Source organism: Crinia signifera, chromosome 1, assembly GCF_055691185.1.
Source record: "Crinia signifera chromosome 1, ASM5569118v1, whole genome shotgun sequence".
In the NCBI taxonomy this organism is placed as follows: domain Eukaryota; kingdom Metazoa; phylum Chordata; class Amphibia; order Anura; family Myobatrachidae; genus Crinia; species Crinia signifera.
Window position 1 is genome coordinate 393,805,590 of NC_139217.1, and position 19,299 is coordinate 393,824,888.

General features: G+C 40.4%; 1 protein-coding gene across 1 annotated transcript in view; it reads right to left on the reverse strand.

Moving 5' to 3' along the window:
• HSD17B4 (hydroxysteroid 17-beta dehydrogenase 4) overlaps positions 1-19,299 on the reverse strand; it is a 258,525-nt gene that overhangs the window by 181,776 nt on the left and 57,450 nt on the right. Inside the window, exons 4-6 of the mRNA XM_083151604.1 lie at positions 11,583-11,642; positions 9,280-9,301; positions 3,625-3,671 (exon numbers count right to left, since the gene is read on the reverse strand). Of these exons, the coding sequence (XP_083007730.1) occupies positions 3,625-3,671; positions 9,280-9,301; positions 11,583-11,642 (129 nt within the window). The remainder of the gene's footprint in view (positions 1-3,624; positions 3,672-9,279; positions 9,302-11,582; positions 11,643-19,299) is intronic.

A 19,299-nucleotide genomic window follows, 5' to 3' on the forward strand; every position in this document is an offset into this window, starting at 1 on the left:
AGCCATTATCAGCAAAACGGGCTCGACAGCTTCTAAAGTTGGGCCCGTTCTGCCGTGATCCCGCTTCAATGCTGTCGCTAAAGACAGCATTGAATAGGGAGCTGCCACTATTTCCCACGTCGGAAATAACGGCGGCACATTGCATACCCCCATAGTGTGTCATACATTAGACATTCATTTAAACTCCTGTGTCACTTGGTTTTGTGGCGCATCATGTTTTGAACATCATTGAATATATGTAATTAATCCATCGTAACAGGAACAAGGTTATCCGCAAATAAAAAAATGCCTTATAGAAATAACTCCTGTAAGAGGAATACATAGTTACAAAGAAAAAAAAATACTATTATAGAACCTAGAGGTAGACTATTTATTGCCGTTTTCAAAAAACATTGACTATATAGAGATCATAATTGGAGAATTCAAAAGAAATCTATAAATCCCTGCAGAGTAAAACTGGAGTGTGAGAGTACCGCAGTTAAAATGAACCGCTCTTAAAAGATTTCATGAGTGGCAGAAACTATTTCATTTCATCTACGGTACTCTCTCACTTCAATTTTCCTCTGCAGGGATTTATAGATTTCTTTCGATTCTTTTGAAATCTCCTACAAGTATCTTCATACAATTAGTGTTAGAAAATATTTTATTATTTTTTAATACACAGTATAGATAATGTTTTAGAATATAATTAAACTTAGGTGGGTACTAGTACCAAATGTTAAATCTCAGAGATAACCGTTAATTAGGAAGAATAAAATATGAGGAGATAAGAATAATAAAAATATCCTTATTTATTCGAAGATAAAATCTTTTTAAACATTTTTATACAGTAAAAGGCACAATTGTACAACTTCATTTGTGAGGATGTTGCAATATTGTACTCTTATGAGCTTAAATTCAAAAAGTACAAAATCCTTTGCATTGGCTGTGCCGAATTAGGACTTGTAATCAGTAATAAAACACAAAGAAGACAGATTAAAATATGTGGCATGTATTGGTTGGAAGCGTCTCAAAAAGAGACACCTGGAAGAGTTTCATAGAGGTCCTACCGCTCACCAATAATGAAACTATTTATAAATGTTATCGTAACACCCTGTGGTATAAAACACACATATTTCTTAGTGATCCCCCAATAACACTGATTTTGCATACCAATCATCTTCAAATATCACTATTTTATTGTGTAGTTAGTACCAACAGGATGAGGTTATTATGTCTCTTAAGACATGATGGTTCCATTGCAGCGTATATTAAAAACATCCTTTTTCTATCTAAAACCCAGATTTAAATCTGGTAACTAAACACAGGTGTCAAGCTGCGTCACAGCAGCTTAAAATGCTGTTCACATTGAAGGCTGGACGTGGGTTAGTGGGGAGTCTTACCTCTACCCAGTGCCTGGAGAATACATACTCTCCAAGTAGCGGTCAGTTGGCTCTCTATAGGATCATTTTTTCACAATGCACCTTTACCTAGGTAGCTATCTAATTCGAACTCCGATAACTGAACCTAGGTTATTTTTCAGGAACCAATTTCCACTGATCCGCAAACCAGACAGACCAAGCAATAACTATATGACCCTCTCTCGAGTTCCTTCAGTGAGCAGACAAAAGAACCCTCCAACATCTATTAGCAACCACCAAAAGCAATGGGTGGAGAATGACCAACACCTTCCTTTAACCTACAAAGTCTGAGTAAAAATCAAAAAATGTACCTGTTCTATGTCATAAAAAAACAAACCGTGAGTGCACACCGTGTTTGCTTGTATCTATTCAATGATACACAGAAATGCCTCAAGCAACCCCATCACATGAATCATTGTTATACAACTCAAGGAGGGGAAGAGGGGGCGGGGGTGTATGACAACCTTTAAGCTCAGCCTTTTCTGGAATCATTCAGGAACTATTGAACCTATTGTGCATATAGAGAGATTGGAGTGGTTCTATTAAATTTCAAGCATGATGTCAATGTGGTAGTCAAATTAAGAACTTATTTGATGTATTATGGAGTTACTTGCGATATACAGTATAGTACTTTGTATAATATTCATACTTTATTGATCATCAAGATGAATGAGGAGGGGTTCTTGCTCATTCTATTGTGCTGCGATTGGACAAACAGTATTAATTTACACTACTCATCCGTTATTTACAGTAGATCTGAAAAACACATAACTGTTTGGTATATATAGATTGTTATATACACACACACACACACATGCAATTCAATACGTATTGTAGCTGAGAACAATAGAATAGCCATGGCTAGCCATGACCAAAAGAGCAAAGATGAAACTTGCTCCTACTGTACATGCATATATATATATATATATATATATACACATACATACATACATACATACATATCTACGTGGTGAACAAAAAAGAGGCACTTTGGAGGACTTTTTACAGGAACAAGTTTTAGTGAAACAAAACCAACGTTTCGGGGTCTACTAACCCCTTTGTCAAGGTTTTGTTACACTAAAACTTGTTCCTGTAAAAAGTCCTCCAGAGTGCCTCTTTTTTGTTCACCACGTCGATTCATGTTAATGTAGCAAGAAGACACTGTGGCAGTTGAAATTTCTTCAGGAAGAGTGCCGGGCTGAATATATATATATATATATATAGTATTTATAGACACTTTATAAATAAGATTTTTTTTTCTTGATACTGAATGTGCTGGCTTTTATTTTCTTCTGGTCTCTCACTTTGTCTGTGTTGTGCACTTCACTTTTTAACCCATTACAGACAAAGTGAGAGACCAGAAGAAAATAAAAGCCAGCACATTCAGTATCAAGAAAAAAAATCTTATTTATAAAGTGTCAATCGTAGTTTCCAAAAAATGACAACACATTATAAAATGTCCGTTCAAGAGCAGTATTTGGAGTCTTGACAATATAAGTGCAAACAGGCAGCATGAATGGAAAATTCAGTACTTATCCACATAGTGTCAGGGTGAAAATAAGCCAGTCATCCTCCTGTCATCACAGTCCGACGGCCATGTTCACAACATACCTTACTCCTGGCTAATAACAGCGTACCTGCAGGAATCAACAAAAAGTTGGCCTCCAAATGCTGCTCTTGTACGCATATGGACTTTATTATCTGTTGTTCGTTTTGGAAACTACAGTACTATTGACAATTTTACATGATGCTGGATGTGAAGCCTCTGTCTCCATAAAGATCGATCTATATATCTATCGATTCATTATATATAACTACAGTAGGTAACTTTAATAACCAAATTCATTTCTATTCTTTGACATAAAATAATTATTTCCCTGGAATAAAATACTCTGTCACAGTACATACATACATACACACACACAAACAGTGGTTTTAATGTTATATATTATCAGTATATACTGTACATAAAATCATAAAATTCATCCTATGAAAACACAACAAAAAACAACCAATTGTAATTATGGGATAGTGATATGAAACCTGTTACTGTGAATGGTATAACCATTACTACATGACACAATTCAGATCATATATTTAAAAATAAATTACAACTTTTTTTGCCCTTATCATCATGATTATCTACTAAATTTTTATTTAAATGTAAGACTGTAATATCTTTAAATCAAATGGGAAAAGGATCATCAAAAACATTATCACTTACCCCAGTCCATGTCACTTATTCTTGCAAACGAGCGGTCTCTTAAAATTCTATAAAATAATGAAAAAACTAATATGAATGTTTTTAATAAAGGATCATGCAAATGTAAATCATGTAAAGATAATTAAGGCATCAACCTAATGATGAAAATTAAGTTTAAGTTCTACTGGGAACTTCAGATATCTCTTTCAAGTTACTGCAGAAATACAGGTCGACTTTCCTGTATCCAAAAATGTGTCATTTTTTGAGTGTGACTAACATAGGGACACCTTTACTTTGTGATGGTTCAATACACACAAAAAAAGGAAAAAGAGATATAGAAAACTATATCGATTTAAAGGCGCTTGGTATGAGTGTGCTTGGCTAAAAGCAGCAATCTATACAAAGGGGGAGTCACCCCCAATACAATATACAGAAAAAGAAAGAGGTGGTCGATTGCGCTAATAATGTTTTAAACAAACAAATGAAACATGAATTAAGCAGAAATGGTCAGGTGTGAATAATAAAATAAGAATTTAATTAGGACATGTAAAATTTACATAATATATGAATAAAAAAAATGGTAAGGAATTAAAAAGATGGACAAAAAGATCAATAGTCATCCAATTTGTAGGAATGTGTATGCCAGTCCTTTAGGGAATTATCCCAAATTTCTCCGCGGCACAGTACCATCTTGGAGGCACGCCACCTCCTAAAGAAGTCCGGTTACAATCTTTGTGGAAATAGGTGGCAACAGCACTGGAGTGTTCCCCAATCTTTTGGATTACAAATAACTTATCCAGGATCCTCTACAAAATTTGGGATAATTCCCTAAAGGACTGGCATACACATTCCTACAAATTGGGTGACTATCAATCTTTTTGTCCATCTTTTTAATTCCTTACCATTTTTTTATTCATATATTATGTAAATTTTACATGTCATAATTAAAATTCTTATTTTATTATTTACACCTGACCATTTCTGCTTAATTCATGTTTCATATGTTTGTTTAAAACATTATTAGCGCAATCGACCACCTCTTTCTTTTTCAATACATACAAACTTTGTTTCATGCACAAAATGATTAAAAATGCTGTATACATTTACCTAAAAGTTTTGGGCTATGTGTGATTTTACAACAGTTGGAAATATCAGCACATTTTAAAAAGAGTAGGTCAAATTTACATTCGACCTATTCAATTTTTCCAAATGTCGGAAAGATTGCGGATCGGAAAAAATGGCGACAGATTCGACAATTGAGCTTCCATTTTCAAGATATGAATCTGCATGGGCAAAATGCATACAAAAAACAGATACGTTGAATACAGTAGGTGTTTGCCAATATTTCCAGCGGTCGAAAATTTTGGCACAAAATGGGCTTAGTGGGCAGCTGCCCTAGGGCCCCACAATTCTATGGACTTTAGAGTAGGGGTTTCCTGGTATCTCTGGAGTCTCTTGTGAGGTTATTAGAGATGGCCACCCAGCTGCTTTGATTTTTGAATTACACAAAATCAGAGCTGTCGAGAAACTGGCCCTGTACCCACCTACTGTATGTGTATATAAGGTGTATATGAAACATAAATGCAATCTGTGCTTACTCTTGGGTCCCAACCCCAAGAGATTTCATTATGGCATGCAAAAGCCTAAACACTTCTGGCCCAATTTTGGATATAGGGAGACTCAACCTATAAGAAACATGTGCAAAATTTAATACAGCTTAAGGCCCTGAAATAAGTGCCTCATTGTTGTCACATGTTCCTAGTGAATTAAGTATACTGCATTCTCAAAAATGCTGGTTCAGTATACAATATGGCTACCACAAATTATGCGCAGGAAGATGCGATAAGTATACTATATTCTTTGTTTGCCAAAAAAAAAAAATGGGTATCTCATTGCTGTTTACCACCCAAGCTTTTCTCAGTTGTTAATATTGAAAATAGCAGCTGAAGGCTTATGCACTGAACAGAAGTAGAATTAAATAGCATCTGGAAAGTTAAAATTAAAATGGATGTCTCCATAGAGTAATTTAGTTTTGCCATGGTAACAATTAAAAACATCAAAGCAAGAACAGAAGAGTGCTCAGTGGAGAAGAATCACTGTTAAATATTTTAGTTGGGCAAGGTGGTGAATAAAACTTCAGAAAGATTTCTTTACACAAGAGGACGGCTTTAATTCTAATAAGCTTGAATTTTATACAGGAAATTAGAGTCATAATGCTCTTTGCTAAGTAACATTCAGATCGTTGCACTACATTACATACAGGTAAAAATTTAAAAATGATATGCCATTTATCTGCATTTTAACACCTTTCTGTACAGAAACAATGTATTTCCTACATGGTTAATCTTACACAGCAAGGAATTTTCTAACAAACCGCTTCTTTATCTGTGCCCTTGATTTGTTGTAATGATAAACAACCAGTTATTTACATACAAACACACACACACAATGGATATGTCATTACCCGTACCACATGTATTCACCATACCTGAGAAAGTTGCCCACCTCTGCAGTGCTGATGTACAAAGTCAGGAAATTGTGCCAGCCCACAGAACATGACATCACGCTCCTATCCCCGATTTAAATGTCATGATACATAGATACTGAAATGTTGAAAACGATTGTGTCCCATGGTTTAATTTAGGTTCCGAGTGTCGCCACCACTTCCAGATTTTAGATATACAGGCCTACAGTACACACACATATACAGTAGGACACATACAGTACATGTATTCTAAATATTTAATAATATTAGGTACATGCCATGAGAATTAGAAATGTGAAGCTGAGAATGTTAAATTAGGGAGGACTTAAGTAGAAAGTATGGTTAACTGCACAGTGGACATAGAGCAGCAACAGATGAAGATCTGCATCAAGGACAGACTGTAGGTGAAAAAAAAAAACAGGGAAAGGAAAGGCCATAAAGTGGGGAAAAAAATGTGAGAATGGAAAGGGATTTTGGAAATGCCTTGAGTAAAAAAAAAAAAAAAGGGGGGGGGGGGAGTTTATGAGCATTATTTTGGACATGTTAAGATTTAGACAGTGTTAAGACATGTTAAGGCAGAAAAATTGTACAACAAGAGGGTCCACACTGAGGGTGTGGGCTCCGGGAGCGCGTGGTATGAGTGGTTTGGTCAATTGGGGCAGCTGCTTCAAGGGGAGGGTCAGTCCCCACAATTGGAAAAAAGCAAAACAACAGAAATTGGAAGCAGCGCTCACCGTAAATTATTGAGAGTGAATCAATTAATAAAAGTTAAGACATTTATTAAATCATGTATAGATATACATTTTTCTCATAAAATTCATGTGCATATACACATTTAAAGAGCAAAAGATAGTGATCACATTAAAACATGAAAAAATATTTGAGTAAAAAAAGGGGGGGGAAATTGGGTTATTGTAAAAAACCACAATTGGTGACCAGATCTCACGTGTGTGTATGGGTCCCGGATTGGAAATTGGAGGAAAGAGTGGTTGAAGAAGTCCTGCACTGTCCACACAGTGGTTATTCCCACAAGATGGATGGAATCCAAAGTGACGGCAATTTGTAATCCTCTGGGCACAGCGAGGGAGTGGCTGATGTTTGGTAGCCTACCTTCGACCTCGTGGCCTGGAATGTCCAGTGAGGTGCAATTGAGCCGGATAATTCCAATTGTTGAAGCAGTGGTCAGATGAATTAGCAGGTATATCCTCCAGAGGGTTCCCAAGATCTGGCACCAGCACACACGTGAGATCTGGTCACCAATTGTGGTTTTTCACAATAACCCAATTTCCCCCCCCTTTTTTTACTCAAATATTTTTTCATGTTTTAATGTGATCACTATCTTTTGCTCTTTAAATGTGTATATGCACATGAATTTTATGAGAAAAATGTATATCTATACATGATTTAATAAATGTCTTAACTTTTATTAATTGATTCACTCTCAATAATTTACTGTGAGCGCTGCTTCCAATTTCTGTTGTTTTACATGTTAAGGCAGAGGCTGAAGTGATTAAAAAGTAGGAGACAGTTGACGACAAGAGAGGTAAATGTGTAAGATATCTAAATAAAAGTGGTTGTAGAAGCCAAAAGAGCAGTTCACCAAGAAAGTAGGTATTAAGATAGAAAGCAGCAGCCCAAAACAGAGCATTGATGAGTGACAAGAAAATAAAGAGGAGGATGTGTCAGTAGATGAAACAGTGAAGCAGTGTTTAGAAAAACAAATCAATGCTTAAAGGCCAAGCGAGAAAGGGAGGCATAGAAGAGGGTGGTTGTCTACAAGCAAGGAGTGATCAAGGAGTAGTTTTATCTTTTGGAGGACAAGATAAAACTAACAAAAGCATATTGAGGGGGGGGGCGTGGCCTGGCTGGCAACGTGAGCGGGTGCCGGGGGTGAGAGCTCCTGCAAGATCCTTCGACCATATTCTTTCATCTGAGGAACATAGCCAGAATCAAACAACTGCATCAATTACAGCTGGTACAAAACACAGCTGCCAGCAATTAACCAACCAGCCCATTCTACCAACATAAGTCCCATTCTCTACTTCCTTCACTGGCTTCCCATAAAATGGCAAATCATTTTCAAGATAATTTTACTGAGTTTCAAAGCCGTACATGACCAAGGCCCTACATGACCAAGGTTATCGACTGTATTGAATGCTTAAATGTCATTTAGATACACACAAAAAAAAAAAATCACAACTTTTTTGGGTTTGCTCATATTTTGAAGAATCTATGAGGGAGATGCAGTTGAGCCTGATAATTTGTCATGTGGTAAAACCCCAATGCAGAGTTTAATTTTTTTATTCAAGCTTGAATTCCGTTTTAGTAAATATAGCGTCATAGAATAGTCTCATCAATATTCGCATAAACATTCATCTAAATAAGTAAATGAAATTCCCTCACTTTGAGTTTTTAAGCTAGTCAGGTTTATTTCACAATTTGTGGAACATTGGTAAAATATTACAGAGTGTACACCCAATAGTCTTATACAACAGGGTCACATAAAGCTGCCTTTCAGACTGTCGCCTCTACTTTTATTATAGGCCATAATATAATTATACATCACACAGAACTTTCACGTTCCACTGAACTGCAAACTTAATGGTTTCCTCAGATGTATAGGTTTTGCATCTCTGAACTTGAAAATCATACCTGACGGCATAGTAGAAGGGTGGCTAGGGAATGTAATGCAATCAGCTTATGGCTACATCCTTCACAGACACCGAGTTCTACTTTGGTACAAATAACTGCTCGTGTGTATGGTAAAACTGCCGTAATGTACTGGTAATTATTAAAATTAGAGAGAAAAAAAAACACAAACTTCACTTCTCTTTCCGACCATTCAACTAATGCTGGAGATTTCTTAAAATAATGATCTGTATTTTCTGCATGAAAATACTCTTGTTTGAGAAATCTGGTACAGGAGTTTCACACAGCTGTTGTCCTATATCATTAGCCTGTACACAAGATGACAAGATACTGTAACAGCAAGATGAGAGTTAAATCTGCAGCTATGTGAAGTTAATCTGTACTTACTAGACAGAACGTCAAAGCCAAAAGAAACCTAGATAAGGGAACATTCCAAACCTATGGCATGCAAAATGCTACAAAATAGAAATGACCAAAGAACTATTTTGACATACTGTAAATAAAAATTTAAAGAGATGCATATCGCCAAGAACGTTACTTACCCAGCATTGTTTATAACAATATCTGTAAAACAAAGGTCAAATGTTAAAATAACAGACAAAAATAAAACTATAAATGAATAGAACCACAATAAAAGGACAAAGGTTACAGAAATTAATGTATAAATTTATATTGGTTTTAGCCATTTATTGCACATCCCTGCTCGCCAGCTTCCCTGCATGCAACGCGATCACTTTGAGCGGGCATGTATTATACTTCATTGCTGATGAAATGACCCGACCTGGCAACTTGGCCATTGTCAATATAGAGATCCTGGGCAGGAATATATCCGCTACATAATATTATATCTACAATACAGAGAGCTTGGGCAGGAATATATCCGCTACATTATATCTACAATACAGAGAGCCTGGGCAGGAATCTATCCGCTACATTAAATTATAACTACAATATAGGGAGCCCAGGCAGGAATATATCCGCTACATTATATTATAAATACAGAGATCCGAACACCCTCCTTTCCCTTAGTACTGCCCAAACTGCTATCTACCCTTACATCTACATATGCTCCATCACTGCCCCCAGTATTGCCTTCCCCTAAACCCCCCTTGCCCCTAGCACTGCCCCAGATGTGATCTACTCTTATCCCTTAATACCCTCATCATTGCCACTAGTATTGAGTGCACCAACACCCTCCTTGCCACCAGCCCTGCCCCAACTGCTACCTTGTTCTTACCTCCTCCATGCCCCCAATACTGCCTAACACCCATACCCTCCTTGCCCCCATCACTGCACTGACTGTTATCTACCCTTACCCCCTTTAATTCTCCCATTACTGCCTGCACCTCACCACCTCACTACCCCCAACTGCTTTAAATTTACCACCTCCATACTACCTGTACTGCCTGCACCAAACTCCCATAATATGTGATGGGGCCTAGGAATAGTAGAGTAGGACCCTAATTTTGTAAAGTGAGGGAACCATGGGAAGTGCAATGACTGGCTTTAGAACTGGAAAGTTCTGACCAATTTTCACATATTTATTGGGAAAATATGTGTATTATCATATAATAATGCACTGTTGCAGAATGCCTGTGACATCCAAAATTCATAGTAATTTGCAGTATGGGGGTCATTATCCCATATCTAAGCAATTCTTAGTGATGCCATAACAACAATGATCTCAGTGACAACTATGTAGGTTCTATAATTGATAAAGTGCTGTCCAGCATCAGAATTTAAGTAACGGCGATGCTGGCCACTGAGACAGTTATGAAGCACATCGCCCCGTGTAATTTTCAAAAATGTCCTCATTATTATAATTTTTTTTGTTTAAGAGTAACTGCTTAGTATACTTTAATAGAATTCCACTCAAAACTGAATATTAAAGGAAAGTTCCACCCAGTTTAAATTATAAGCAAACAATGCTCCCAAAGGTTTACATGGATTGCTGAATCCTTAAGATGGTCATCCTGACTTTGCACCTGAAGGAACAAGCTGCCTACGAACAAAAGCCGGAAAGGAAGCAGCTTGGCAGGCGCCAGGAGAATGTGGCAATCTATATGCTTCAGCCCAATCAGTGTTCATTTATAGGAGCAGTGTCTTCCCCCCCGCACTCACCCAGCCAAAGGAAGTATGTAGGAGCTAACTGAGCAGCACAAGTTGTTGTTTTTTCGTAAGTAATGGGCACAGAACTGTTCAATTGTTTTTGGGGGCCCATTACTTATTGTGCTTACTGCAAATAAATGCATAGTGTTTAGCTTAACCCATTTAAAGTACTGAATGCAACAATGCCTTGCCTTTTGGGAGCCCTATAACCCAACTTTTTATACAATTCTGCTCACCACCTCAGGAGGGTGGGAACAGACATTGCTTCATAAGGCGTGTAGATGGACTGCCATCAGAAGGGATATACTGGTGCATGTTGTACATTCCCCATAATGCATTGGTATTAAGCATGTGCTCAGACTATATTTTTTAAATTAAAAGTTATTTGGCTTTATTCTGTCCTTTGTATCTAAGTTTATAAGAGCATAATAAAGTTAATCAAAGGTTTCCGTAAACCTGGACTTTACCCTTGCATTATTTTTTATGAATCTTCAAATCGTTCCTCTTTTAGATATGATAAAGTATTGACAAATAGAGATTAACACACCATTTGAAGACAACACGAGTAAAGAAGTTAAAGAAATGGTTTGTAAATCAATTACACAAAATGTATGTGTTCTGACTTAACATTTATTTGAAGCTCATGGATGACATCATGTAATTTGTGGTTTTAGAACAGTTGATTTGCATTTATCACCAAGTTACCTAGTAGATGGTATAAAATCTAAGTGGTTACCTATTCTCCCGAATGCATCCAGAGCTGTTTGGACAAGTTTCTCTCCAGCTTCCACAGAATCTAAACCAAAAATAAAAAAAATGACGTGATTTACAGCAATCTTTGTGTATGGGTCATATTGCACACAGTAAAGGTGACCATACACCTTTAGATTTATCTTCAGATTGGGCTGGTTGGAACAAACACCTTGTAATATCTGAATGACAGTTTGTCAGTTTTCCAGTATTTCCAAGCAAATGGTCAACTGTCATTTGCGCTCATCCATAACCATGTTTTTGTTCCAACCAGCCAAATCTAAAGATAAATCTGTAGGTGTATGGGCAGCTTAATGGTCCATACACACTGGGCAACTATGCAAGGAATTACATAAAGGGATGATAAGTATCAAACAAAGATCAGGTTTAGGAGTGTGTGTGTGTGTGTGTGTGTCGGGGGGGGGGTCCTTTCAATTTCCAGCTGTTTATGGGGCTTTGAAATAGATGTTTGCAGATGCAGATTTACATGTACATAAGGTTGTGCAGAATTGATTGAACCCAAACAGAAACATCTATAATAAATGTTTAACAATATTTATTTTTCTTTGATCTTCAATGCTCAGAAAGGGATATAAAACGCTGTAGGATGGACTTGCAATAAATCAATCTCTGGAAATGAGCAATCCATATTTATATAATTGTATGTCTGAATTTGGTTATGTGCAAGGTAGGCAGCAATACTACAGCATTTAGCTGGGTACACATTAGCCGAACGATACAATATCACTATTTCCCTTGAACTGCCTGGAACTCCTGGACACATGATATACACACTGAACAATTTTACAAATTATATCATTCAATGACCACATCCAGGAGTGTAGCCATCAGTGACAATATATACAGGACAATATAGGCCACAGCAAACCGTGAAAGCATGCATCATTAACAATATACAGGTTGAGTTTCATTTATTCGAAATGCCTGGAACCATGGCACCCGACACAGTGGGGAACAGGCACCCGCTACCCACACTGGAAATCCTGCATCCCCCACACCCCCTTTAAGCAGTCTGAAGAGAAGGCTCAGCAGGAAGGATCAACGGGAGCACTCAGTGGCAACGGCAAGCTGGATCCAGCTGCAGCGGAGATCCTGACAGCTATTTTACAATAACATTTCAAAGTGGGATATGCACTGCATGTGGGAGGATGGGTTTCACCACAGCCCACAGGTTTTGTTAAATGCGTTTATATAGTCGGAGGGGGGGGGGGGGGTCGAAGGGGGTCACATCACAAACATAAGTTACCCAGTTACTGCCTGTGATTGAGTTTTGTGTCCCCCTTTTTTTTTCTTATAAGTGGCCACAAAAATATCAGGCAGCAACTGGGAGGACCTTGATGAAGACACACCACCACCACCACCACCACCACCCCGCATAGCAGAATTTTGAATCATTCCGTGTGGCAGAATGTGAATTTTGGCTCATACCATGTGGCATAATGTGAATTTTGGCTTATTCAATGTCGCATAATGTTTAAGGGGCAGGTACTCTTTACCTAGAAGGGCGCCCGTCGCGGGCATCGCGGGTACATTTATGTGTGGCCGCGACGCGACCGACGCGATGCCCGCGATTTCCCATTGAAACCCATGTTAAACATGGAAATCGTGTCGGTCGCGTCGCGGCCGGCCATAAATGTACCCGCGATGCCCGCGACGCGATGCTCACGATTTCCCATAGGAATCAATGTTAAAAGGCGCGATGGACCCGATTTGACTGTTAAATAGCTCAATTGACCCGATTTGGCCATAGAAATCAATGTTAAATGGGCCACAGAGCCCATTAACCCTTAAATGTCCCCCCCAATTTTTAACGCCACCCCACGATCCACGCGAACCCGAAGCGTGGCGAGCGCAGCGAGCCCGCGAGGGGCGGCGGTACGCGTCCTCCAAACTTTCCATGCCCTACTATCCACTAGGGCGTGGAGTGAGAATATAATAGTGCGGCGAGCGCAGCGAGCCACCGAGCCCGAAGCGTGGCGAGCCCCGCGAGGGGACGCGGATACCTTCACAGTTATACGCGTCCCCTCGCGGGCTTCACAGGTGTCCGTGGCGACGCCGACACCTGTGAAGCCCGCGAGGGGACGCGTCTACCTGTGAAGGTATCCGCGTCCCCTCGCGGGGCTTGCCACGCTTCGGGCTCGGTGGCTCGCTGCGCTCGCCACACTATTATATTCTCACTCCACGCCCTAGTGGATAGTAGGGCATGAAAAGGTCGGAGGACGCGTACCGCCGCCCCTCGCGGGCTCGCTGCGCTCGCCACGCTTCGGGTTCGCGTGGATCGTGGGGTGGCGTTAAAAATTGGGGGGGACATTTAAGGGTTAATTGTGCTTATTTGGCCTCTGTGGCCCATTTAACATTGATTCCTAGGGCCAAATCGGGTCCATTGAGGCATTTAACAGTCAAATCGCGGTCAATCAGCCTTTTTAACATTGTTCCCTATGGGAAAATCGCGGTCATCGCGGGCATCGCGGCCATCCCGATTTACCCACGATGACCGCGATTTTTACCCCCGACGACCGCGATTTCAATCGCTGGCGCCCTTCTAGGTAAAGAGTACCAAGGGGCATATTGCACTGGGAGGGGAACATTTTTTGCACATAGATCCCATGTTACAAAAATATGGCCACCCATGGTCTAGATCAGTGGTAGCCAACTCCAGGCCCCGAGAGCTACCAACAGTTCATGATTTCTAGATCACCTATACAGGGGTGGGGTCCTGGGGTGCACACCAATTGAGAGGTGCGACCCTGCGGAGACCTTTCAGTAGAACTGAATACAAAGTCTTTAAAGGTGCAGGTGCACAAATTAAACTCCCAATTTAAAAATTTTGCAATAAAATTTTGCATTTTTAGCGAGGTTCTTTGCTTATTTATGGCCATAAGTAACGGCTTGCCCACCGCGTCCAGGTGATCTAGATCACCTAGCTGGGGCACCGATGCACTCATTACTGACTGACACATTATAAATGATCTACAGGTGGAGCTAATTACTTCACATTTTGTGAAGAGACATGGGAAACTTTAACTGTTGGTAGCTCTTGAGGACTGGAGTTGGCTATCCCTGGTGTAGATGGTACGGGTATACCTTAAACTAGGATTAACACATGAAGGATAATAGAGACTACAGAATTCTGCAATAGATCTTACTGCCATAGGTCCTTACAGCAGAGCTAAAATGACAGGGTAATAGACTCATAGTTATGACAGATTTTAGACAGAATGACAAAAATTATTATGTATGAGTCATTCATCATTCGCACTTCATACCTGTGTGTGTAATATACATTATGAAGAGAGAGAGCGAGAGAGAGAAAGCATTATATAGATATTGGGCTATATTACCTGTAAAACCTCTCACACCATTTATCAAAAGAATTCAACAGATTACGTACAAAAACAGCAGAGTGCTTAGTGCCACCGACTTTTACCAAGAGATAATTACCACATCAGTCAGCTAATGTTGACAGAAGGGTTGCAAAGATATTAGTGAGAAGTACTTATCTTGGGAAAGATTTATAAGGAAGTGCAAAATGGAAAAGAACACCTCCAGAAAATATGATAATGAGCATAAATCGCGATCTTTAAGCAAGGTGTAACGGCTGTCAGCTGCAAACAATGTGTACGTTTAATATTTAAACTCGGCAGGAATCTGAGTGGGCAATTTCAGACTTGGAGTACTGCATTTAGACAGCCGTGATGCAGCTCTTCTTCAGAGCCTGACCCTGGAGAGTGAGGGCATTCTACCGCAGTGTCTTTTTAATGGAAAATAAATCCACTTCTGTGAAATACATGCTTTTACTAATCCAGAAGAAAAGCCAACATCATGTACAAGTTGTAGACAAGCTCTGCAAAGAACAAGGAACAAAATAGAGGTCTGCAGCTTGCACATAAAGCCAGCCAACAATCGCACTTGGACTGTACCACATATTGCAAAACTGCTAACTAGATTTTGAACGCATCTCACCAGTCCACGCATGCAGAGTGATCTAGGCGCTGCCGAGGGTAACGTTACGTCATGATGAAGAGAAGCACAGATGGTGGAGAACAAACGTTTTTCCTTTATATTTGTGTAATGTAAATTTAATGATGAATGTATCATTTCCCTGTTGCATGAACATTCCGAGCATCTATAAAATGGGTAACTAGGGATAAAGTGACTAGGGGGAGGGGCCCTAAACTGCACACCCTGGACATATGAGGTGCTACCTGCTGAGACCTGTAGTGCAGCAAGCAGGAGGAGGAGTTTGCAGGTGCACACTAAATATAAATGCTAGACCTTTTAATATCTTTGCTATATTGCATTGGAGGTTATTAGCATAATGATGGCCATTATTATCGGCTTGTCCACCACGTCCAGGTTACCTCAATAGGACAAGTCCCTAACACTACTCTGAGACAGGTCCAGGGCTTAGGACCCCCCAGGCCAGCCCAGCAGAACCACCCCATGGCATCACATTAGTGTGAAATTAAAGTGATAGTAAAAGGGATAGGGGAAATTATATGTGATAGGACTTACCTAAGTAAGAGGTAATAATAAATGTGAAGGGTGCTACATATATATTAAACAAACTAAAGGGGTGATGGAAAGTGTACGATATGATGCCATGGAGCAGCCCAGCAACAGCAACCCAAAGAGCCTTGCGCCCCAAACACAGTCCCACAGACTAACACTCAGCATATATGTATAGTAGGACTTACCCTCATAGTGCCAAGCTGAGGTGCGCAGTCTTGAATGTTGGGACTCCAACCTGATTAAAATCAATCTGGGACAGGTGGGTGGGGTGCTAGTTAAGGAGGAAGGCGTCTCTAGTTCCTTCCAGTGTGTATGAATACACAATATATAGTACATAGGGGGAGGGGCCCTAAACTGCACACCCTGGACATATGAGGTGCTACCTGCTGAGACCTGTAGTGCAGCAAGCAGGAGGAGGAGTTTGCAGGTGCACACTAAATATAAATGCTAGACCTTTTAATATCTTTGCTATATTGCATTGGAGGTTATTAGCATAATGATGGCCATTATTATCGGCTTGTCCACCACGTCCAGGTTACCTCAATAGGACAAGTCCCTAACACTACTCTGAGACAGGTCCAGGGCTTAGGACCCCCCAGGCCAGCCCAGCAGAACCACCCCATGGCATCACATTAGTGTGAAATTAAAGTGATAGTAAAAGGGATAGGGGAAATTATATGTGATAGGACTTACCTAAGTAAGAGGTAATAATAAATGTGAAGGGTGCTACATATATATTAAACAAACTAAAGGGGTGATGGAAAGTGTACGATATGATGCCATGGAGCAGCCCAGCAACAGCAACCCAAAGAGCCTTGCGCCCCAAACACAGTCCCACAGACTAACACTCAGCATATATGTATAGTAGGACTTACCCTCATAGTGCCAAGCTGAGGTGCGCAGTCTTGAATGTTGGGACTCCAACCTGATTAAAATCAATCTGGGACAGGTGGGTGGGGTGCTAGTTAAGGAGGAAGGCGTCTCTAGTTCCTTCCAGTGTGTATGAATACACAATATATAGTACATAGGGGGAGGGGCCCTAAACTGCACACCCTGGACATATGAGGTGCTACCTGCTGAGACCTGTAGTGCAGCAAGCAGGAGGAGGAGTTTGCAGGTGCACACTAAATATAAATGCTAGACCTTTTAATATCTTTGCTATATTGCATTGGAGGTTATTAGCATAATGATGGCCATTATTATCGGCTTGTCCACCACGTCCAGGTTACCTCAATAGGACAAGTCCCTAACACTACTCTGAGACAGGTCCAGGGCTTAGGACCCCCCAGGCCAGCCCAGCAGAACCACCCCATGGCATCACATTAGTGTGAAATTAAAGTGATAGTAAAAGGGATAGGGGAAATTATATGTGATAGGACTTACCTAAGTAAGAGGTAATAATAAATGTGAAGGGTGCTACATATATATTAAACAAACTAAAGGGGTGATGGAAAGTGTACGATATGATGCCATGGAGCAGCCCAGCAACAGCAACCCAAAGAGCCTTGCGCCCCAAACACAGTCCCACAGACTAACACTCAGCATATATGTATAGTAGGACTTACCCTCATAGTGCCAAGCTGAGGTGCGCAGTCTTGAATGTTGGGACTCCAACCTGATTAAAATCAATCTGGGACAGGTGGGTGGGGTGCTAGTTAAGGAGGAAGGCGTCTCTAGTTCCTTCCAGTGTGTATGAATACACAATATATAGTACATAGGGGGAGGGGCCCTAAACTGCACACCCTGGACATATGAGGTGCTACCTGCTGAGACCTGTAGTGCAGCAAGCAGGAGGAGGAGTTTGCAGGTGCACACTAAATATAAATGCTAGACCTTTTAATATCTTTGCTATATTGCATTGGAGGTTATTAGCATAATGATGGCCATTATTATCGGCTTGTCCACCACGTCCAGGTTACCTCAATAGGACAAGTCCCTAACACTACTCTGAGACAGGTCCAGGGCTTAGGACCCCCCAGGCCAGCCCAGCAGAACCACCCCATGGCATCACATTAGTGTGAAATTAAAGTGATAGTAAAAGGGATAGGGGAAATTATATGTGATAGGACTTACCTAAGTAAGAGGTAATAATAAATGTGAAGGGTGCTACATATATATTAAACAAACTAAAGGGGTGATGGAAAGTGTACGATATGATGCCATGGAGCAGCCCAGCAACAGCAACCCAAAGAGCCTTGCGCCCCAAACACAGTCCCACAGACTAACACTCAGCATATATGTATAGTAGGACTTACCCTCATAGTGCCAAGCTGAGGTGCGCAGTCTTGAATGTTGGGACTCCAACCTGATTAAAATCAATCTGGGACAGGTGGGTGGGGTGCTAGTTAAGGAGGAAGGCGTCTCTAGTTCCTTCCAGTGTGTATGAATACACAATATATAGTACATAGGGGGAGGGGCCCTAAACTGCACACCCTGGACATATGAGGTGCTACCTGCTGAGACCTGTAGTGCAGCAAGCAGGAGGAGGAGTTTGCAGGTGCACACTAAATATAAATGCTAGACCTTTTAATATCTTTGCTATATTGCATTGGAGGTTATTAGCATAATGATGGCCATTATTATCGGCTTGTCCACCACGTCCAGGTTACCTCAATAGGACAAGTCCCTAACACTACTCTGAGACAGGTCCAGGGCTTAGGACCCCCCAGGCCAGCCCAGCAGAACCACCCCATGGCATCACATTAGTGTGAAATTAAAGTGATAGTAAAAGGGATAGGGGAAATTATATGTGATAGGACTTACCTAAGTAAGAGGTAATAATAAATGTGAAGGGTGCTACATATATATTAAACAAACTAAAGGGGTGATGGAAAGTGTACGATATGATGCCATGGAGCAGCCCAGCAACAGCAACCCAAAGAGCCTTGCGCCCCAAACACAGTCCCACAGACTAACACTCAGCATATATGTATAGTAGGACTTACCCTCATAGTGCCAAGCTGAGGTGCGCAGTCTTGAATGTTGGGACTCCAACCTGATTAAAATCAATCTGGGACAGGTGGGTGGGGTGCTAGTTAAGGAGGAAGGCGTCTCTAGTTCCTTCCAGTGTGTATGAATACACAATATATAGTACATAGGGGGAGGGGCCCTAAACTGCACACCCTGGACATATGAGGTGCTACCTGCTGAGACCTGTAGTGCAGCAAGCA